Below are 23,316 nucleotides of genomic sequence, written 5' to 3' on the forward strand. Positions count from 1 at the left end.
CTCAGGAATCTCAGTAAAGTGACAGTGTAGCTTTCTAGCATCAACTTAGCTAGTATTGCACCCAACACGGTCATCTAGGTTCCCTGACGTCCTAGAAAACCTACAAGCTGACCAACGTCCAAAATGCCCACGTGGGAGTGGAAAACATGATGAAGACTATAGAAACAAAAACCTGGAACCCCTCCAGGACACAGAGAGGGGACAACCAAAAGTTAATACTTAAGCATTTACCAAAAAAAGATACAATATCTAGGTACCTATAATAAGGCTGTGGAAGGCTTGATGGCTCAAGCCAAAGCGCCCCCTGGGTGAGCTGGGATAGAGTGCTTGGGAGAACGCAGAGCCGGCCTTGTTTGTACACCAAAGCTTCCTCTCAGAAACACTCTCCCTTCCCAAGGAACGTGCTCCCTTTTCAATCTTAAAATAAAATATTCCACCAACTCAAGAGTATTCCACCGAAATCTTCTAACCAAATTGGTAGCATTTTATAACTGAGAGGCTTGGGGGTGAGGAGAGGGGTGGGGAAGGGGACAGGAAGCCACCCACACTGAGTTACCTATTTTCCACTAGCCAGACTGGTTTTTAAATCTGACAACTTGGTTGTCAACTTTCAAAAAGTCACAGAATTGATTTTTAAATCTGCCTGCCTTCCAACCATTCTTGAACAAGTTATAAAACAGAAATGACTTAAAATGATGACTGTTTCTTAAAATGTTCCTATTAAAAATGTTCAGAGCTCTGTGACCATAACAAAAACAAAAAACACAAAAAACCAACCAAACAAAAACCAACAAAAAAAAAACAACCAAGTAAATTCTTTAAACAAATTCTTACAAAATTGGCTATAGTTAGGAAACTTACCTTGGGATACATTAAGAGACTTCCAACATCACTTCCTAAAAGGTACCCACTTTTTGGCTATGTTGCCACCTAATGACATCAGAGACTTTACTTATTCCTTTACTTAATCATAAAAAGAACGAAAGTCCGAGGACTGTGTCCATGTCCCGAGCTCTCCTTGGTGCCCACCCCTGGAGGTGCTGATGGCATGTTCTGGTGGTGTGGAGTGTGGTATTCTTTCTTGGGTTTTTTTTTTTAAACATTGCATGGCAGATGGTTGTTGGAGTATTTATTTTCTCCACAATCTTATCATTTTCATAGTTTGTGACAGTGTAGTTCATGGAGCGTGGGCTGTCCGATGAATGCCCAGCAGGTCAGATGATGGTCAGGTTGAGGAGACTGGTGTGGGTCGGAAGATAGACATGCTGCACGTGTTCTACCCGCGACCTGCAGACGGGACACGACTGCAAAAGAGAAGCCGACAGCCCGTTAGGACGCCTTCGGTCTGCGTCTCCAGTGTGCACCTGTAGCGCCTGTTGCATTCTGTTTTCTAAAGAAGCTGTGGTCACAATTATTTCTAGCTTTAAATTGGTAAATATATTGGCTTTCTAAGCAGTTTGAAAGTTTATACTTTACAAGGGATTAAAAACAAAGATTATGAAAAAGGATAAACTGAAGGAAACCAGTTAGGTTTTTCCTCAAACTCCAAACAAGGCCCAAAGATTCCCAAAGACTTCTTGCTGTGCAATGAGGTGCAGTCCCCACCTGGGCAGACTGTGCCCCCGCAGTGATGCCTGAGTCCTTCCAGAGACTGTGTGCTGGCTGGGCTGGCTGACTTAGGCCAGTGCCACTGGCTTGAGGCTAGGTGGCCAGCAAGTGTGGCTCTGCTCCTAGTCACAGGTTGTCAGGAAGCACGGCCCTTCCTCAGCCACAAAGGGAGCCTTGGGCACAAAGACAGAAAAGACAAATCCAGGACCACTCCTGGGGAAATAACTTGTCATAGTAGCATGTGCTACTTGTAGGAAGGACACAGGCTTTCTGGTGGCTCGTTATGTAGTTTTAAAAACAGCTCTGAAACTTGCACTTTCTGAAGATCTAGATGTTATTTAGGGCTAGTTTTACATAAAAACCATAGTGAAATTTAGCAAACAGTTCTGAAAAATGAAAACAAATTGAAAAAATTATTGTGAAAGGAAATGCAATGTGCAAGAAAAAAAAAATACTACATGTGAGTTGCTTTTATTTTGTTGTATTAATATTAAAATTAGTTTGACTTGCTAAGTAAGAGCTACTCCAAGGGGCCCCTACAGGCAAATGTAGCAATAAAAGGAAATCAATTACAAATAATCACAGAGCAAACAACCTACCTATGGATAACTGAGAGTTACCTATAACCCAAAACTCTAAGTATTATTTCCCAGTTATTTTAAGTAAAGACCACCTTCTCAACAAGACATGGAAGAGGAAGTCCTGGCCCAGCCCCCATGAGGCCGGGAGTCCAGTCCTCGGCTCAGCACTAACTAGATGCGTTACCTTGTGGGCCCCAGTCCTGCTTCCAGCACTCAAAGGCTCTAGGGTTTAGACTGATGACATTGTTGCAAACACTACCCTCGTGCAAAATGTTTCCAAAGGGCAACACCTTTCAAGTCACCGACTACAAGGACCCCTTCCAGGTGCGGGTGGACGTTCGGCTTGCGCGTTAGCGAGCCAGCCCTGGAGGGAGCAGCTGCTCACTGTGGACGGGAGGGGACGGGAGGGGACGGGAGGCTGCGGGGGAAGCAGGCCGGCGGCCCCTCACCTGGAGCTGGGCGGCGCAGCTCTCACAGCACACGGTGTGGCCGCAGGGGCAGAAGGCCGAGTTGATCTCCTCCTCGCAGCACAGCATGCACAGCATGGCCTCCTTCAGCTTGCGCAGCTTCTCCTGCAGCGCCCGGGTCTGCTGGCAGCGGAGGCCCTCGCAGCTGCTGCAGTTCACGCCGCTGTCCGAGGACTTCAGAGGAGAGCTCGGGGGGCTGTGCACGCTCCTCGAGACCAGGTCCACCACGCCGGCGTTGTACAGAGCCCGCCTGGCATGGTCGTACACCTCCTTCGACGTTCTCTTAATATCGAAGACGTACTTCTTGCCGAGGTTAATGTTCTCATTCAGAAACAGAGATGCCAGGTGGCCCTTCAAGTCTCGACTGTACTGCATCATGACGGCACTGGTCACCGTGTCACACCTGTGTGGGGAGATTGAACAGCCACCTTAGTACTCACAAGCCCGCCAATCTCACAAGTCCTGAGATTCAGACCGTCAAACGCTGCTGACACAAGACCATTTGTGTCAGCACACATTTAATATTTTTATTGGCATGCTTGTGAGTGTGTCCTTCCAGGTTCATGTGTGTGAAGGTGTCAGCGAGTCTCTGACAAAGCAGCCGTAAAGGTCAGGGACAGTGACTGTGCCCCTCCACCTGCAGGGATGTAAGCGACAGTCCAAAGTGGCTTGTGGCAAGACAAAGGACATTTTTCTTTGATGTCTTGGTTTTATATTATAAATTTCTTTTTTTTTTATCCTCACCCGAGGACATTTTTCGATATTTTGTTCAGATAGAGTGAGATAGAGAGAGAGAGAAACATGGATGTGAAAGGGACACATTGAGTGGTCGCCTGCCACACAACCCAACCAGGGCCGGGGACAAACTGCAACTGAGGTATGTGTCCTTAGCGGGAACCGAACCCGGGTCTCTCCAGACCGCAGGCCAATGCTCTAACTGCTGAGCCAAACCAGCCAGGGCATAAATTTCTTTCTTTTTTTTAATAATTTTTTTCTTTATTAATTTTAGAGAGAGGAAAGGAGACAGAGAGAGAGATAGAAACATCGATGAGAACATTGATTGGCCGCCTCCTGCATGCCCCCCACTGGGGATCTGGCCCACAACCTGGGCATGTGCCCTGACCGGGAATCGAACCAGTGACCTCTTGGTGCATGGGTCCATGCTCAACCAGTGAGCCACACTGACCGGGCATGTTGTAAGTTTCTAGATATTTTCAGTCTGTTCCACAATTTGTGTATCTATTTTAGCACAGAAAAGGTTCAGGTTGCCTGCCAATTAAATTTCTTAGCTTTAATTTCCCAAATATTTGCGTGAAACCACAACTCTACTTTAAATCACCCTCTGAAATGAGAGTATCAGAGTTGTTATTATAAAGCCCTTAGGATGTGGTGAGGACGCAGGAGGAAGAGGACCTCGGCCACCTGCTGGGAAGGGGCAGGGGGTCTGGGAGGAGGCAGGGATAGGCGAGCTGGGGTCTGTGCGGTGCTCACGCACGCGCTTTCTGTGGCTTTTAAAAGCAGGACAACATGGCTACAGGAGAAATGAAGTGTTCCAAAGTGGCTGATTCCTCAAATCCGGTGCACAGTTTACTGAGACTACAACACCAGAAGCTGCGGGAGCCTCACTGTCCCCTGAAAACCCCGGAGCTGTGGACAGACGCAGAGGCAAAGAGCGGGACGTGCCTGTAGAAAGCGTGTGTCTCCGTGATTGCTCGGTAGAGCCCGCTGGCCGCCCTGGTGCTGATCATCTTAAACAAGAGCACGATGCTGTTCCCAGACTCTTTGGTGACGGTCAGGTACACATTCTTTCCTGACTGGGTAGCCATCTGCACTACCGGGTACGCGATCCTGAAAGACGGGAAGAGAAAAGTGAGCAAGGCCAGACGGAGAGATCTGTCATCGTTCATACCTTCATAGGATTCTCATGACCCAGCAATAACATCAGGTGCTCGTTTAAGCACTTTGTCTCCTGGTTATGAAGGTACACGGAACAGCGGTTGTGGGTCAGTGGAGAGAAGTGGTGGAGCAAGTTTTGGGGGTGGGTGGGTGTGTGTGTGTGTGTGTGTGTAGGTGAAAATGAGATTTTTATAGCAGTGAACGACTTATTTGAAAAAATATTAAGCCTGCCACATCAATACACTTGAGTTCATATTAAAAAAAAAAAAATTAAATAGTTATCAAAGCCTGAATGAAATGAATGAATGCACCAAAATGAAACACTGTAGTCCCAAAGGATGACTGATCAGCACACTTGCTCCATTTTCTACTTTCATTTTCATAATCAGAGCTACGAAAGTATTCACATGCATAGGTCTAAAAATAAAGACTTGGGTTACCTATTAATTGGGCTAAAGTCATCTTTACAAATGGAGATTCCTTCAGGTCCAACCCCGATGAAGAGTTTCTGCCCTTCGCTGTCCCTCACAGAATGCCATTCTATGCCATAGTGTTCCATTGCCGACACAATCTGCAAGACTTGGTATTCAGCCGAAGCCTGGCTGATCCCCTCCAGCTCCTTATGCTTTGCAACAATGCTGTGGGACACCAAAGAGGCAGAGATGTACACAGAGAGATTAACTGCAGCAGCCTTTAGAGATAACTCTGTATCATTTTCACTAGTGAATTCTACTGACATTGTCATTTATAAATCACAATACCTTAAAGCTATATATTATTGATGTTTCATTTATTTAGCAAACTTACTGTAAAATACTTCAGAGACGCTTTTCAAGATCTCGACAATTACTAACTATTCAGTAGAAAGACTACTGGGGATGCTGGATGAGGTTGAATTGAAAGAATTATGAAAATCTCTAAAAATACACGTAAGAAATTTATATGTAAGAGCATCTCATGTATTTGTCTACTTTCACTTTGTAAGTTTCATTAAAATATTGCATTATAAGGGATTGATTAGATCACTTGCAACTGAAAAAAATGCAGGATTTATTTATCTATTGTGGCAGACACCCTCTCCTCTAGTCCTTAAAGGTCCCTACCTCCTGGCGCTCTCGCCCTTGGAAATGTCCTTCACGTGAGTGTGGGCTGGATTAGTGACTTGCTTCGAATGGACAGACTATGGCAGAAATGATGGAATGTCACTTGCTTCTGAAATTAAGTCATAAAAAGACTTTAACTTCCATCTTGGTGTCTCTCTTGCTGTGACTTGGATTGCTTGCCCTGGCTGAGGCCAGCTACCCCCTGGTGAAGAAGCCCCATGGAGAGGCCCACGTGGTGAGGGGACAAGGCCTGCCAACAAGCCACACGAGTCAGCCTGGAAGCAGATCCCTCCCTCCGATGAGCCTGCATTGAGACCGAACTCCACCAACAGCTTGGGCCTGAGAACCAGCAAGCCAGGACCAGATCCCCGACACACAGAACAGTGAGGTAATGTTTGCTGTTTTAAGCCACTAAGTCTCGAGGTAATTTGTTACTGAAGAACAGATCTAAGACATCTATGAGCAACCCTGGATTTTAGGAGATGTGCAATCTCAAACGGTCAGATTTTAAAAAGTGTTGTCATACAGCATTTCATATAAGGGCATTTATTTGTGTGGATTATGTGTTGTGTTTATAGGTTTCTCAAAGGCTAGGAATCTTTTGAAAATAACTGGGCAATGGCCTAGTCTTAACCTCACAAATTATCTCTATAGACCAGAGATTCATTTTCCTCTGGAAATTCGGACAAACGTGCTCGGTCTGTGGGTACAAGCAGCGGCCGTCACTGCAGTCTCACCTGCTCAGGGCTGCACTGGAGAGCTCCTTTGCACACAGCTCCTCGTAGCTGTACTTGGCAGTGTTCTGATTGTAGTCTCCAAACTTGGTCTGGGCCAGGAGGGCGCTGAGTTCCACCGCCTGCTCTGGGGAACACTGGAGGTGGCCGGCCAGGAGCGCCTCCTTGATATGCAAGAAAAAGATATGCCTACAAAGCAATGCAAGAGTGAGGTTATGCTGGGAGCTGACTTGATATCGAGTTAGCATTTGCACAGTCCCTTTTAAGTAAGGAAAAGGGCAGTTTATTATTTATTTATTTTTTTATAATTTTTTTTTTCTTTATTGATTTTAGAGAGAGAGGAAGGGAGAAGGAGAGAGAGACAGAAACACTGAAGAGAGAGAACATCGTTTGGCCGCCTCCCACATGACCAGCACTAGGGATTTGGCTCACAACCTGGGCATGTGCCCTGACCAGGAATCGAACTGGCAACCTCTTGGTGCATGGGTCAATGCTCAACCACTGAGCCACACCAGCTGGGCAGGAAAAGGGCAGTTTAAAAAGCCACCCTTAAAATGCTTAAGTTAAAGAAACTATTTTATCATGAATATTCATGCAAAATAAGTCTAAGGACCAAAATTTTCTGGAATAAAAAGTCTAACCCAAAGACAAATCTAAGACAGTTCAGTAACACTGGTTACAAAATGTGAAATAATTACACCCAAGTTTCTGCATTATAATTTTTTTTTTTTTTAATCCTCACCCGAGGACATTTTTCCATTTTTTGTTCAGATAGAGCGGGAGGGAGAGAGAGGGAGAGAGAGAGAGAGAAACGTCGATGTGAAGGGACACATCGAGTGGCTGCCACCCGCACGACCAACCAGGGCCGGGGACAAACTGCAATCGAGGTACATGCCCTTAGCGGGAACCGAACCCGGGTCTCTTTGTACCGCAGGCCAACGCTCCAACTGCTGAGCCAAACCAGCCAGGGCTGCATTATAATTTTTAAGAGAAATGACTGTGATCAGAAAAATCTTTATCTTGACAAGAAATTGGTACCTTCAGACCCCCATCTTTATTCAAATAACCTTCAAATCTCTACTTTTAACCCACACCTCTCTCCTAAGAATCACATTCAAACGTCCAATTGCCTGGAGACTTCTCCACCGGGATGTTTTCTGTACCCTAATTTTAGCTCACTCAAAACCAAACCCACTGTCTGCCTTCCCAAACCTGCTTTTCCCCCAGTGGAAACCACAGTCTGATCTGCTATTTTTTCCAATAAACTCATTGTTGACTATCAATCTTATTTCCACCTACTTTCTATTTCTGAAAACTCTTTAAATCCAGCTCCATTCTCCCCACTTTCACCTCCCTGCCCTGTTGCATCTCTACACCGTCAGAGAATTTCCGATATCCTCTAAGCCCCTCTCTCTTTCAGACTCTGAGCTGACCATTTCCGCGCTGCCTGCTTCTGGTTCTTGCCATTTCTCGGCTCAGAATCTTTCAAGGGATCCCACTGTTTCCGAAAGGGCACACTTTCAGCATAAACCCAGGCTTCTCCACCCTCTGGCCCTGACTTCCGGCCACATCTCCTGTCATTCCCTGCAGCCGCGAGGCCGGGGAAAGGGACAATTCCTCTCCCTGGAAAAAGCCGAGCATGTTCATGCCCCGGTGGCTGGTCTCATTGCTCCTTGTGTCCTGAAGGCCCTTCTTTCTGTCCCCTCGTTTAGCTACCCTTTCATCTGTATCACATGCAAACTACTTATTCCTCTATTATGGTGCTTGACATATTCTAACTTCTTACGTGCCTCTAATATCAGAGCTCTATGAGCGGAAGTAAAACTGCATACTGTCTGCAATTAGTTTGTATTCATTCCCACCTTTCGTTCCATCTGACCTGTGCTGACCATATACAACAGCATATTCTACATTTACTAAAAGGTACACCGCACTCAGAAACTCCTGGGACACTTCAGGGATTGTTGCCTGCCAATCTGTATTGCCCAAGAGTCTCAAGAGAGCATATAAACGTCCACAGACAGACTGGCCTTGGTTGTCATGTTTGTCTCTGGCAAATGTATAGGTATAAACTTCCTTTGACTTGTTCTAGCCCCTCAAACAGACTTAAATGCAACAGCATCCCTCCAGTAACGAAAGAGTTACGACCACCGGGAAAGCTCTGAACACTCTTTGGAAGAGAGCTCACATCTCCAGCCAGGCACCCCGTTCCAGTCCTCACCGTGCTGTTATCCACATGCTAGTCCGTGTGTGATGTTCCAGGCAGAGGGCACAGCATGAGCCACGTAAGAAAAGGAAGAAAAAAGTGAGGCTAGAAACACAAGGAGGGGGTCTGGTGAGAGTCTTGTCAGGCTGACAAGAGCCATTCCTCTCCCTCTAAGAACTGTTTAAATTGAATGTTCATGCCTTCTATAATGATAGAGAAATGTTAAAAACGATCAGACTGTGCCAAATAGTCCAGGTTTTTTTTTTTTTTCTTTATTCAAAGTCCCTATGAAGAAATCATAGTAATAATGCATACTAGTTATGAAAGAAGATAAGCACGGTTTTTATTAACCCAAACATCTGCTAGTCTTTAAAGTGTTTCTGATATACTGCTAAATGGCAGAGGGGGTCCCTCCTGGGGCAAAGAAAGAAGCACAAAAACAACTTGCTTTAAAACAGCTATGGGAGGACTGGGGCCTCGCATTCCCATCAAATGCTGTGTCACAACACTGCCCCGGCCGTCTAAAGGCCTTGTAGATGGCCATTCAGTGAATCACCTTGGTTGATGAACTTCTGTCCCTGTATTCATCAGGGGGTATGTTCATAGGAAATGATATCTGATTATACACTTACATTAAAGAAGAAATGTGCTGAAAGACCGTAAGGGTATCACCACAAGCTAACTCTTATCAACTTAATTACTGCTTACGTGAAAGTGACTTTTAAGCTATTTACCAAGTATCAAGTTAGAGGCTAGTTTCTGGTTTATTAAAAAGTAAGTATAGCCCTGGCCGGTTTGGCTCGCGGTTGGAGCGTTGGCCTGTGGTCCGGAGAGACCCGGGTTCGGTTCCCGCTAAGGGCACGTACCTCCGTTGCAGTTTGTCCCCGGCCCTGGTTGGGTTGTGCGGGTGGCAACCACTTGATGTGTCCCTTTCATGTCGATGTTTTTCTCTCTCCTTCTCTCTCTCTCTGTCTCCCTCCCTCCCACTCTATCTGAACTAAAAATGGAAAAATGTCCTCGGATGAGGATTGAAAAAAAAAAAAAGTAAGTATAGCTTGCACAAAGGTTTAAGCGTCGATCCAATTTCTTTTTCCAAACTGTCCGTGGCTACTTCTAAAGAGGCCGCTGCCAAAACCAAAGGCGAAGCAGCAGGAACAAAATATTAACCGGTGGCCAGCAGCCCGAGAGGAACGTGGTCCTTTCCCAGCACGTGGGTCAGGGTTAAAGCAAAGGGGGCGAGGGGCGCTGGCCTCTTCTACACACCCCACATTCTAGGCTGCGCTGCAACCACTACCCTGTGAGCAGAGCTCTCCTCCTTACTGTTGACATGAACTTTCTGACAGGGCCCTTCCTGCATTTTTCAGCTTCACGGCTACAAAGCAACCTTTCCATTTCAAGTCAACAAATATTTGCCGTGCTTTCCTGGTGCCAAGCCCGATGCTGGGGTTACAGGGTGAACAAATCTGATTGCTCCTCTTTAGATGAAACTTACAGCCTTTCAGTGTGAAGGAACTCATCCTACCAGAACGGCTCCGGCCACAGACTGGCTTTGGCTGACCACTTGATGCTCTCCAGGAAGATGGCACAATGGAGCAGTGACGGCAAAGGTCATCAGCTGTGACGAGCCAGCAGTAGACTCTATTTAATATGCTCTCTCCAAGAGGAAGGAGAGCAGAGCACGGAGACACGTTTCCAACAAGGAACCCCGTGATGGCTCAATAGTTAGGGATGGTTTTGAATCAAGTATTTTCTCCTATTATTTTATCTTGAACCATCTGGCCTGTAACTGTCTGGCTCATGAATTCCCCCCCCCCTCCCTTTTTTGGAAAGTGGGTGAAAGGTTACTAATAATATCAATAACAAGCAGATTTGGTCAAAGAAGCCATGCCTGCAGTGAATTGTTTTTATTTTTTTGCAAAAGATCAAAAGTGGTTGATATACCTCATTCAATTTAAGCTACGTGCTAGAATCACTATTTTCTTTGTCTTAAGCAAATGTCTGTGAATATATCCCATAGACATAGGCTCAAAGTGTATTTTCTAAACATTCTCCTGGTCACACCTTAAAATTCATGATTTTTCAAGTTTTACCCAGTTACTAAGAAAATAGATATTTTCAATAGATGGATCACATTTTTGGGGGCCAAAGAGAAACATTCTGGATAACTCATATCTTTGTATCATGGGTACAAATGAATTCATATTTACTGTAACATTATGGAAGATTTAAAAAATGAGCCCTGGCCAGTTTGGCTCAGCGGTTAGAGCATCGGCCTGCGGTCCGGAGAGACCCGGGTTCGGTCCCGCTAAGGGCACGTACTTCGGTTGCAGTTTGTCCCTGGCCCTGGTTGGTCGTGTGGGTGGCAGCCACTCGATGTGTCCCTTCACGTCGATGTTTCTCTCTCTCTCCCTTCCTCTCTCTTCCTCCCATTCTCTGTACAAAAAATGGAAAAATATCCTCGGGTGAGGAAAAAAAAAAGAAGTGAATATATAAGGATAGCCCAAATTTTAATTAAATAAGAGTCACATATTCTTAATATATTTTTGTTTCAAAGTACTTCAAATTTCCTCTATTCTAAAAAAACAATTCCTTTCCATAGCTTTAAGGAATTAAGTCATTTATCTTTTATGAATTATAATCAGAGAACTTTCCTCTCAACACTGGCTTGACTCCATAAGAAATCACTTAAAAACCAAAGCAGAACTTTCTGCAAACCAATCGGGAGTTGTCTATCTGCTCATCACAGATGGTTCCTTTCCATTACTGCCCTCCGGGTATCTTTCCAGTTACCTCACTTTAAAGAGCTTTTTATGACACAAATGTAAGATAACTATATTACATGCACTATTAAACTCAAAATTTAAGTATCTAACCTAAAACATCTTTAAAATGGCTAAAGAGTTATTTTTAAAAACTCTCTAGTCCCAATAATTGAACTCTATGTCTCCCCCCAAAGACATGACTGAACCTGGCCATCTGTTAGTAATAGCTGGTTTGTCCCTCACCTAGTTAGACCCCCACTGACATCACCAGTATGCCTGCTTCAGTCCACTGAGTCACTTAACCACCATCCGTTTGTTTTAAACCAAAGACTGACAAGTTATATTTTAAGAACCATCATTCAAAACAGAATTGCTGTAAGAAGTTTTTGTTTTTATCTTCAATTCCAGGAAAACAAAAATCATTTCAAGATGGATCATAGTCCTAACCACGAAAGTTATAACCACAATGCTTTAAAAATGAAACAGAGGAGAGCATCTTCATGACATGGGGGTAGGCAAAGGTGTTGCAGGACATAGTCAGCAAAAATTCTAAAAGAAAAACAATGGGTAACTTAGACTTTACCAAAATTAAAAACTTCTCTCCATCAAAAGAGAACAGGTAAGCTACCAAAGAAAATGTAGTATTTACAAAACACATATCTGACAAACAGCTGGTATATATAAAGAATTTATAAAGCTCAAAAATAAAGGCAACAATGCAATAAAAATGGGTAAATGACTTGAATGGATACTTCACAAAAGAAGATGTACAAAAGGCCAATTCGCACGTGAAAGTGTCTACATTACTAATCGAGAGAGACATACGAATGAAAACTGAAGGCTGACAGGGACGTGGAGGGACTGGACTCACGCGTCCCTCCCCTGTGCTGTGCAGAATGGTCCTCACAGGGCTTTGGATCTGGAAGCAACTGCCGCCTCCATGACACAGCTGTTCCAGGCTTTGGCATTTACTCAAATGAAAACACATGTCTATCCAAAAGACTGGTACTTGAATGTTCATAGCAGCCTGACTCATAGTAGCTGGAAAACAGGTCTTCATCAAGAGGAGGATGGAGAAACAAACAGGAGTACATTCATGCCATGGAATACTATCCAGCAATAAACAGGAACAAGCCACGGATACATACACAAGGACGGATGGCAAAAAATTTACCATGAACAAAAGAAGGCACACACCAAAGTGGGCACACTGCATGGTTCCATCTACGTGAGGCAGACCAGGCATAACTAATCTATGCTGGAAAAACAGACAACCCTGGTTGTGCAGTGGGGTGGGTGGGGGAGGAGGATGGGGATGGACTGCAGAAGGGCTTGAGGAAACTTTCTGGAGTGATGATAATACTCAATCTTGATAAGGGTTTTGTTTAAACAGGCACATCCATTTGTCAAAAACCCATTAAATGGTATGATTAGCATTTATGCATTTCATCATATGTAAGTTCTGTATCAAAAGTAAAAAAAAACTGTAGGCAAATACTGAGGTCTAATTAATGATATTCATACTGAAATATTTAGGAAAAAGTGTACTTATACTCAATTTATTTTGAAAAGCATCATAAAACCCAGCCGGTGTGACTCAGTGGTTGAGCGTTGACCCATGCACCAAGAAGCAGCCGGTTTGGTTCCCAGTCAGGGCGCCTGCCCAGGTTGTGGGCCAAATCCCCAGTGAGGGGCATGCAAGAGGCGGCCAGTCGATGTTCTCTCTCTTCTATTTCTCCCTCCCTCTCCTTTCCTCTCTCTCTAAAATCAATAAAGAAAAAAATTTAAAAAAATGAAAAGCATCAAAAAGACTGATAGAAGGGAGGGGAATCAATAAATGGATAAAAATCCAATAAGGCAAGTAAACTATTGATACTAGAATTTAGGTGGGAGGATTGAGTGTTCACTCTAAAAATCTTCTATTTATCTGTATGCTTGAACATTTTCATAATAAAAGATTGAGAAAAAAGAACATACTAGTGAAAAATCCCTTAGGGTCTAGGTTCAGAATTCAAGTGAACAGCTAGCCGTAATGAACCACCAAACCTACACTTCATGGAAGGCTTACGATTGAGAAACCAGTCCCAGCCAAATAATGACCAAGTCAGGTCTCCATTCAGACTTAAGGAAATCCTTCTCAAAGCCCAAAAGGCAAAATGGAATCACTAATAAATTTGCTCCTCCTTGAGCTCCAAGAAGGTAAAGGATATGGAAGTGGAGCGGTGGTGGTGATGGAGGACATTTCCAACCCCATAAGTGATTACAACCCACACCAGAAGAAGACTATTCCTTGGGAGCATAAAATCTGCTCTTCTAAAGAATGATTATTCACCACAGATACCTGTGCTTGGCAAACAACAACTGAGGCACTCCTATAGTTTATCAGTGTGAACTACAATCTCTTTCTTAACAATCTAGATTAGTGGGGAGAAGTGTGGCACCAGGTGCAGTGGGACACAACTAACGATAAATACACTTGGTGTCCCTGGAACTACGCACCACTGGTCACCCAGAGTCTGATGCTAAGTGCCAACCAAACCTTTACATTTTATTTAAAAATTATATGGTCAAGATTAAAAGTTCATTTTGATTGCATAAAAAAATCGATTCCTCAATGTCTTTTGGAGATTTCATACAAATATCTAAGTATTGGAGATTCATAAAGAGACTGAAGGTGCCCAGATGGCAGATGCGTGGCTAAAATAAACATGTAATAACACAAACATCCTGTATTATGAGCAAAAAGAAAAATAAATAAGTTAGAATTCAGAAACTGAATTAATACTTTCTTTGGCAATATTATACAAGTCTGTTTTTTACCATTTTTACGTTCCTGGAACCTATTTTGTGTTTGGGCAGACACACACACACACACACACACCATAAACAAATGGCTTCAAGAGTGAAGTGAAGGGGGTGAAGGAAGCAAAAGAATGCTAAGCATTGAGCAAATTCTTAACAGAGAATAATAACTACAAAATGTTTTAATGGTGCGATTCCTCTTAGTCTCAAACTTTTCAGTTTATAGACGCAAACTGGCAAAACAGTTCAATTTCTGTAAGATAATGAGTATCATCAGTATCAGTTAATCTGATTTTTATTTACTTCCAAGTTCTTAACCCATTGATTCAATGACTATTATGCACCAGGCACTTCCTAGACTCTGGGGCTACAATGTGGATCAGTTCTCTGTTTCAAGGAACTTGGATTATTAGAGTGGCTGACAATAAACAAATTGTCACATCAGTAAATGCAGTATTGTACACTCATGAAATACTATAAAGGAAAGTCACAGGATGTCCTGGGAGAGGTTAGTCTCCTGCATGGGCCTAGAGATGGCCTTAGTGAAGAGTGGCGACTGAGCTGAGGTTTGAGGGCAGGCAGGATTTAACCAAGTTGCTCATCATTGAAATTTTTTTTTTTTTTTTTTATCCTCACCCGAGGACATTTTTTGATATTTTGTTCAGATAGAGTGGGAGGGAGGGAGAGAGAGAGAGAGAGAGAGAGAGAGAAACATCGATGTGAAAGGGACACATCGAGTGGTTGCCACCCACACAACCCAACCAGGGCCGGGGACAAACTGCAACCAAGGTACATGCCCTTAGCGGAAACCGAATCCGGGTCTCTCGGGACCGCAGGCCGATGCTCTAACCGCTGAGCCAAACCAGCCAGGGCTCATCATTGAAATCTTGATGAAATTCAAAATTCGGGAGCACAGCATTTCCATGAACATTTAGTTCAGGATATTGGGGTTGCTCCTTGAGAAAGAGAATTCTGGTGTGGGTCAGTCTTAACCTAAGCAGGAGGGTCCCTAACGAAGACCTTCTAAATGTGGCAACCTCAGGAGAAATAGATTTTACTGGCAGTGGATGGTATAATTACTATCTCTGAAGATGAAGCATTTAATTCCTTAATCTCTGGTTTTCAACATGTTGACAAAATCTAGTCTGAATTGCTGTGAGTACTCAAGGGCCTTTGAAAGGCAAGAATTTCAAAGATTCTTATTTCAGACCTACTTCCAGAATACATTAGTTTCACTTTTACTTTGAATCCATAGCACGGCAAACACCTGCTGAAAATACCTGCTGTCTCTATCTCTGAAATGTGCCAGCTGCATCTAAACAAGACTCTCTGGTTACTTTCCACGCCTCCATTCAAGAGCAAACATAATAATCTGGGTAAAGAACCAAATCTGAAATTAGGCCAAATAAGAGACTAATTAACTTTACGTACCAATCTAAGCAGACACTTGATGGGTTTTTCTCTGTATTCAGAGAAATGTATTGAGGAAAATCATATAGGGAGGCAGCAGAAGCAAGGGGGAAAAAAAATCTGCTAGAAGAGATTTTAGAGACAATCTTGTCCCAGGCTTTCAATTGTTATCTCAATTGGCTGAGCTGGCTCAGTCTTGGACATCTACATACACTGGTAGTTAGTTGGGTGGCAGAGTTGGACCTAGAATGCAGCCTTCTACCTGGACCCCAGCACCCTCCTTTTACAAACAGGCTTTCCTGCCTGTCATTCTCACAGTACCCTCCTAATCTAATGCAAATATATTAGCCAGCCCCCAGTTAGACCAACTGTACTGTGAGCAGGCTGCTTTAATTGTCCACAGAGGACAGCTCAGCCAGGGTATTTCAGCACCACTTAATAAACAGTCCAGACACTTTCAGTACATTAAATGTACCCTTATGACTTGACTTAGAGACAGTAAACACTCACCTCTCATAACTGGACTGGTAAAGCTGTTTACTCACTACATAAACACATCTATTTTATGTCTGTGTCATTTTGTATAAGTATTTTATAATGAATAATTAAACATCAAAAAGTTTATCAACCAGCTTTATCTTGCTAACATAACATTAGGGGAGATAAGTATTTTTGTTCTATAGTATAATGCACATAAAAACAATGCTAATAGTAACTAAACTGGACCTAGTATAACTTCTGACCCTAATTAAAAGGTACAAATGCTAATAACACACCACTTTATCTAGTTATCAAGGCATAATGCAATATAACCTTTAGGTGGCATTTTCTTAAAAGCCTGTGTTTTAGACAACCCCACAAAAACAACTAAGATTCACCAACATTTTTTAAAATGACTTTTTAATTGATTTTGAGAGAGAGAGGAAGGGAGAGGGAGAAACACTGATGTGAGAGCAAAACACTGATCGTCTGCCTCCTGCATACCCCTCCCCCACAACTCCAGGGATCAAGCCTGAAACCTGGGCACATGTCCCATAGGGAATCAAACCAGCAACCCTTCAGTGCATGGGATGATGCCCAAACAACACAGCCACTCTGGCCAGGGGTCTCAACATTTTAAAAGTAAGTCAAAAACTTAGATCACACTAATTTTTCCATAAGATTTCAAAAGTATCTACAATCAATTAAAATTACCTAGTCTAACTAGATGGGTAGATTCTTTGGATGCTATTAGGTCTGAATCTCAAGAGTCAAAGTCAATTGAGCCAATAAAGTAGGAAATCTTATTCCAATTCTAATTCACAAACTGTCTCTACTTCTTGCATGAATAAGATAATTTGATAATAGTTATTAACTCAAGTATAAGAAAGCACAGGTAAAGACCATCTTATAGTAAAATTTAAAGTCTGTAGGTATTCATTATACAAATGTTTTATATACTATTATGACCTCAGCCAGTGTTTAAATGATGTCTTCACTCTGAATTTCTGAGGATTTAAAAAATAAATTTGTGTCATCAAAATAGATTTACATCTGGAGGCCCTGAAATGATTACAAAATCATGCTAAAAGTACACAATAAAAATACCAATATGTTGTGTGTTATACATATTGTTGTCTTACTTGACAGCCAGTTATCACACTGAAGTAAAAAGTGGAAGTTTTCACAAATCAGCTTTAAGTAAAAAACAAACAAAACAATAAACCAAACCATTCTAATTCACCTAGACAGCTAAAACATCCTTAAATAAGCAACCACCTGAATATTTTGCGAGACCATTTTAGGAGCACTAAGAATTCAATATACCAGTTCCTTCAGAAACAAAACTGAACATTTATCTCACTCTTTAAAGCTCCATAACAAGGCAAAACAAAGATTTCCAATTCAAATGAATAGTATTTCAAAATATGTTTCTATCAGTGTACCTCGGTAAACAAACAAAAAAATAACATGTTAAAAACTCTTAAAGTATATTGGTTATTCATCATTCCTCAAAATTTTCACACTCACATTTTTCATGTGCATGGTAAATTTCCAAAAAAGTTCTTATGAAAAACATTAGAACTTAGATCCAAAGTATGCCATATTTAGAATTAGTTGTTTTCCTTTTTATTTTTGACATGCTATTATAAGATTTAGGTCTCTTGCACTTCAGCAATAAATATGAAACACTGGTTCCTATTTTGGCTCATCCTTCACAAAAGTATTCCAGTCAATCCAGGGGAGAAAACATTTGCAGTTTGAAAGAGGAAACACATGCTCCGGGTGTCTACCACTACTGGTAGTTTTCTAAAAGTAAAGAATCTAAACTCAACAACCATGTGTACCATATCTGTGGGTTGGAGTTGGGTTACACTGGCCTTAAAAGAATTGCCTTACTAAGTTTTCAAGAAATTTCAAAACTTTAAAAATTCTGCATTACATCGGACAGAGCTCTTTGCTACAAATTGTAATCTGACACTGGGTTGAAGAAGTTGACCAAGGTTTAAGGAATCCAAGAGGAACTGTTTCCTGCTTTCTGTTAGAACAGTCTACAAAGACCTATAGTAACACTGCTGAGGCAGAGGTTACTTTCGGGCATTAGATGCAGCTATCAGGAAGTCAATAGGGTTTGTCCCTCCCCCCCCCCCCATCCCTGTCTGTCTGTCTGTCTGTCTCTCAGTTGTGGCACTAATCTCCAGTGTTTGTAAGAATTCAGCCCTGCTCTCTCGTTGTGTATAAAGATAAGAAAAATTACAAGAAGAGTTGGAAATATACCTTAGGCCAGCTATACAGCTCCTTCTTCATTTCATTAAAAGGGCTATGCCAGAAAAAACTTCTAAGTTATGATCCAACTCACTCTCTATCAAAAAAAGTTGCCTGTGAATGAACACCTCTGGGAAGGTGCAATGACCCTTTCTAAATGGAACCAAAGGTTTATTTGACATTGGTTTATTTTAGCATCACTTTACCTAGTCTGCTCCTGTAAGATGAGATGAGGCTCCACGAAGAACTTTACTCTCAGTTTAAGCCGGTAAGGGGCTAGTCCATCCATCTGCTGGGAGATCCGGTTTCTCAGATTTAGCCATAAACTTTCACCTTTGCTACCCGTAAACTGCAGTCCAAAATAATCAACTTCTATAATTCCCAATCGCCTGCACACCTAAAACGAAAATGAATGCAGCATGGATGAGCATATGGTCCACCCAGTCAAAGCAAACCCAAGGTCTCCATGTGAGTCTAAGATTCCTGCCTACTTTTTACAAAGTTCAACAGTGTTACAATTTCTGCTGTAAACTGGAAGAGCAAAGTTCTAAGGCTCCAGAGATGCTAAACCACTAGGTGAAGTATAGAGGCTTGTCCTTCCTTTAATATCTATAACATTGCCAATGGCAGTAAAGAAAAAGGAGTCCTCAAGAGCAGCCTTCCAGAAAAGTGGAGGAAGGTAATCTCAGGGTATTTTCCTTCTTATTCCAATCACTAGAATTCCCTCCGCCAGCAAAGTCGACACAGCTGATTTGGCAGCTTAGTATCTGGGCAATTTTAACCATCTGGGCGCAAAGGGAAAAAAAAGAAAAGGAAAGAAGAAAAATTGAGGAAACACTCCACAAGTGTCAGCTAAGCTTTACAAGAGGTTTTCCAAACATCTCAGGTCTAGGGGGTTTCAGGACACAGCATTTCACTTGAGATCAAATCTGCTGTCTGCTTTCCAGTGTCCACTGTTTGTAACCACTCCTCACTCTTGGGGAAACACCGCGTGCTCCAAGACAAGAGGAGATGACCAAAGCCTACTGTCCTCTCTCATTCCCCGCAAATCCGCAGATGCAGGTGAATGGTCCATTTGAAAAGCAGCAAGAGACAAGGGCCAGGCTTGTCTGCTAAAGCAACCCGGGACCTGCGACCGCCTCCAAACACCTCATCTTGAGACGCAGGTGTCATTGCCAGGCCCCGCGGGGACCAGACAGGCGGCATCATGCACACACCTGCGGCAGGTGTGCTGGGCTGCCTTCTTCTGGGAAAGTGCCGGGCTGGGGGGTTGGGGGCCAGACGCCGCACGCGTTCTCCACGCCCCCCACCACGCGCTCACAGGGCACTGGGTTGAAGGCCGCGAGCCCCACACCCACGGTAAGGAGGGAGCACGAGCCGTGTGCCCGGGGCGCTCTGCCCGGGGCCGCGCTCCCCCTGGCCGCCGCCGCAGCTCCGCCCGGCCCCGGGCAAGCGATGCGCTCGGGCGCCGCCGCGAGGCTCCTCCGCCTTGGAGGACCATCGGGTCCTCGCTTGGCCCCTCATCCTCACCTGGTTGAGGCAGTCCTCGCCGTTGGCTTTCGCTTCCACCTCCACCTCCATCAGCACCGCGTCCGGCCTCGTCACATAGCACAGCATGGCTGGGGCCGCCGCCGCCGCTGCAGCCGCCTCCTCTTTGGTGCGCGCGGGGCTGCCGCCTCGCCAGCAATCAGACCCAGTCCCGGGCTCGGCGAGGCTGGCCGTCGGGAGGCTGCCTCTCTGTAGATCCCTGCCCTGCGCCCTGCGGCCGCCACCCCCTCGCCAGCTCGCCCGCCCGCCTGCCTGCCGACTCTCCAGGTCCCCGCGGCGGCGCCACACTCCAGCAGCCCGACTGCCTGCGCCGCGACAGGGACTCCTCTGATATAGCGGCCCCGCCCCCTCCTGCTGGGGCCCCCGCCAATCACGACGGCGCCGCCCCGCCTCCGCCGCCCCGCCAGCCAATAGTGGCGCCCGCTCAGCCTAGGCCTCACCTCCCAGCGCCGGCTGAGTTCCCCGGGCCGCCTGGGGAGGTGGCAGCTTGCAGGCGCCGAGTACTGCGGGGGGAGGGAGGCCCCGAAAACACCCGCCGCCTCTGCCCGCTGGGCGACGCTGCACGGAGCGGGGACGCCTTTCGGTTGGGCTTGAATTTACAGTGATCGAACGCCTCCAAGCTGCCGCGGTTCTTCAGAAACCTGAGGTCTGTCCAAACACACATTCCGGGAGGTGAAAGCAAAAGGGAAAGGGAACAACTGCAACGCCTAAGGAAAACTGTTTTCTCCTGGGAGTTGCCGCGGTAGATAGGTAGGTAGGTTGTTGGAAGGCGGCATGGTTGTTCCTCATTTCAGACTTTGTCATTGAAAAACAAAGCTGAGTATAAAAGTTTTTGCAGTTGACCAATGAGCCACGGAGCTTGATCCGGTGCTTCTACGTGAATCCTCTCGGCGTCTTCTATTTGCCTGTTGTGTTGAATCAGAACACCTTGTAGGGCACTAAGGCCCTCTCTCAGGTTGCCCATTCTATCTCATGTCTTATCTCATTCATTCATTAAACATTAATTGAGCACCTGCTGTGCTGCCAGGCCCTTCTCTGGGGCAACCGTATGTTATCCTCATCTTAAAGGTAAGGGGCTCAACTCAGAACCTAACAGGTGGTATAACCTATGTAGTAACTATTAATAATTAAAGGTCTACAACTCTTCACTCATTTACTATTTGTTCCTCTCTGCCAACATATTGCTTAGCCTGGCTCATTGGTTTCTTTTCTTTTTTGTTAGTCCTCACCAGAGGATATTTTTCCATTGAATTTTAGATAGAATGGAAGGAAGGAAGGGAGAGAGAGAGAGAGGGAGAGAGAGACATTTCTGTGAGAGAGACACATTGATTGGCCACCTCCTGTGTAACTCTGACCAGGGCGCAGGGGATCTAACCTGTAACCCAGGTAAGTGCCCTTCAGTCCACAGGCTGATTCTCTAACCACTGAGCCAAACTGGCCAGGGCTCGTTGGTTTCTTTAAAGGAAAAGAGAGCAGATGTGGGATTCAGCCTTGGACCCTTTGAAAACTTAATTCATCTCTCTGAAAGCTCAGAGTTTTTAACAATAAAATGGAGACCATGATATCTGCTCTCCTTTCTTCCCCATTGCTGTGAAGAGCAGCAGCGATAATGTTCGTAAAAGCATATGAATGACCCAGTATATGTAAGGAGATGTGTAACCTCAACTCTGTCACTGCCTGCCACTGGTATCTGTCCTTACCCCTTTTCCCTAGTCCCAGTGATTTCTGTCCCAAAGCATTTATTTCTGAAGTAGTAGGAAGAATCCTACCACAGTCTTGAACCAAAGCCGACTATGGGACAAACTGCCAATAGTCAAAGTCCTGACCTCCTGTGTTGTAGATGGACATGTGCCCTCTCACCTTTCTTTGTGTCAGATAGGGATACACTTCACAATATTGTGCTGCTGAAGTAGCCCCTTCCTGTATCAACTCTTGTTCCCCATTCCTTTAATTTCAGTTTGCTGATCTGGGAAATTTATCTGGGAGATAACATTTGGATGGCTGTTATCTAATCTATGCTTAATCGCTAGAAATTTTAGAACAGGGAGAAGATGTGAGGCAACGTACATTGGTTAATATTTTTGTTTATTTGAGAGACTAAGCTAACCAAAAGCTGGCTAATTGAAGCAGAAAGGAATTTAGTGCACAAGTTTGGGGTGGCCACAGAACAAGTGGAAATTAAACACGAAAATGAATTGAAAGGGAGACTTATTTGTTTAGCCCAGAACAAAAATAAGCAAACAAACAAAAATAAAACAGTCAAAACCAAAACCAAATACTCCTTTTGTGAAGAAACTACTTTAAAGATAAATTATATTTTTGGTTTTCGCAGGCATCTTTCTAATCCAAGCCCAGATTATGCTCCTGGTATAGGATGGTTGGTAAAGATTTTAGTTGTTTTTGAAATTCAGAATTGTCAGATGAGACTGAGAAGGATTTCTTAAAACAAAGCAAAGAGAAACAAACAAACAATAATTAAAAAGGAAAATGGCTTTTGGGGGAGAGAAATCCTGATAATAGAGGGGAAAAAAGAATACTGCTTCTACTAGCGTATATGGGAAATAGAGAACAATCTCTCTCTCTCTCTGAGATAGGGAGAGACAGGGTAGGTAAGGAATGAGAAAGCTGAGTTCGCTGATGACTGGGCAAGAAAGCAGTGTGCTCCAAGACCTGGTTAGGAACTAGAAAGCCCAAGTAGAATTCCTCCCCAGAGAATCCTACCATCTGGTAATGCTACTAAACCGTCTGGAGCCAGTTTCAAGCCCCAGCTGGGCCAAACTCCAAAATAAGAGACTCTGAACACCCCAGCCTGGGGGTGGTAACTACACTGCATCTGGAGTGACTGAAGAAGCAGTTCTGAATTAGCCAGAGAGGTGCTACATTTCACTTGTGCCTGCTTTCTTTTCCTCTCGGTTAGCTACCACCTTTTGCAGATACCATTACAATTAACCAGCAAAGTACAAAGGTCAGCTACATGAAGGGAGACTTTTAAAAATAGAAATTATAACTAAGCCGTAGAGTGGGCTGAGCCAGAGCAGTGCTGGCCGCTCAAACACACCCAAGCACCACCGCTGTTCTCTCTGTCTCAAATGCTAGAGCTACAGACTGAGCACTGGATGATTTTCGTAGACGGTGATGCGATGGTTATCTGGCTGAGACATTTTTCTTCTGGTTGAGCACTAGGTCTGATCTGGCCGGCTGGATACCTAACCTCTCTCATTCCTCTCTCAATACCGCACCCACTACGGTAGACCCTGTGCTGGGTCAAAGGAAAGGCCCTTCTCTTCACCTACCTCTCAGGTTCTTTATAAGAACACTTAGTGACTGCCCCCAAAACTGTCTGTTTGCTTTCATACATTATTCCAGCTAATTATTCACATAGGCAATGTTTCATTTTGCACAAGTGTGTTAGAATGTGTCGAGTGAGCTGAAATCTCTCAGTTGAAATACTGGA

The 23,316-nt window shown here is 44.1% G+C and overlaps 1 protein-coding gene across 1 annotated transcript; it reads right to left on the bottom strand.

Annotated features, from left to right (window-relative positions):
- Positions 1-1,098: 1,098 nt before the first annotated feature.
- On the bottom strand, positions 1,099-20,159 carry LOC118627203 (myosin regulatory light chain interacting protein). The gene is made up of 7 exons (XM_036257444.1): positions 19,845-20,159; positions 18,521-18,711; positions 6,393-6,578; positions 4,993-5,190; positions 4,340-4,504; positions 2,639-3,059; positions 1,099-1,304 (listed from the first exon to the last, which is right to left on the bottom strand). Exons 1-7 carry the CDS (start codon positions 19,929-19,931, stop codon positions 1,215-1,217), a joined length of 1,338 nt encoding a protein of 445 aa, XP_036113337.1. The 5' UTR covers positions 19,932-20,159; the 3' UTR covers positions 1,099-1,214.
- Between the last annotated feature and the right edge of the window lie 3,157 nt (positions 20,160-23,316).

This window comes from Molossus molossus, unplaced genomic scaffold (assembly GCF_014108415.1).
Source record: "Molossus molossus isolate mMolMol1 unplaced genomic scaffold, mMolMol1.p scaffold_m16_p_12, whole genome shotgun sequence".
NCBI lineage: Eukaryota > Metazoa > Chordata > Mammalia > Chiroptera > Molossidae > Molossus > Molossus molossus.

Coding starts and splice junctions, on each gene's coding strand:
- LOC118627203 (XM_036257444.1), bottom strand. CDS start 19,931: ATGCTGTGCTATGTGACGAGGCCGGACGCGGTGCTGATGGAGGTGGAG. Junction 18,712..19,844: donor GCGAGGACTGCCTCAACCAG/GTGAGGATGAGG, acceptor TTTTCGTTTTAG/GTGTGCAGGCGATTGGGAAT. Junction 3,060..4,339: donor GAGACACACGCTTTCTACAG/GCACGTCCCGCT, acceptor CTCCCCACACAG/GTGTGACACGGTGACCAGTG.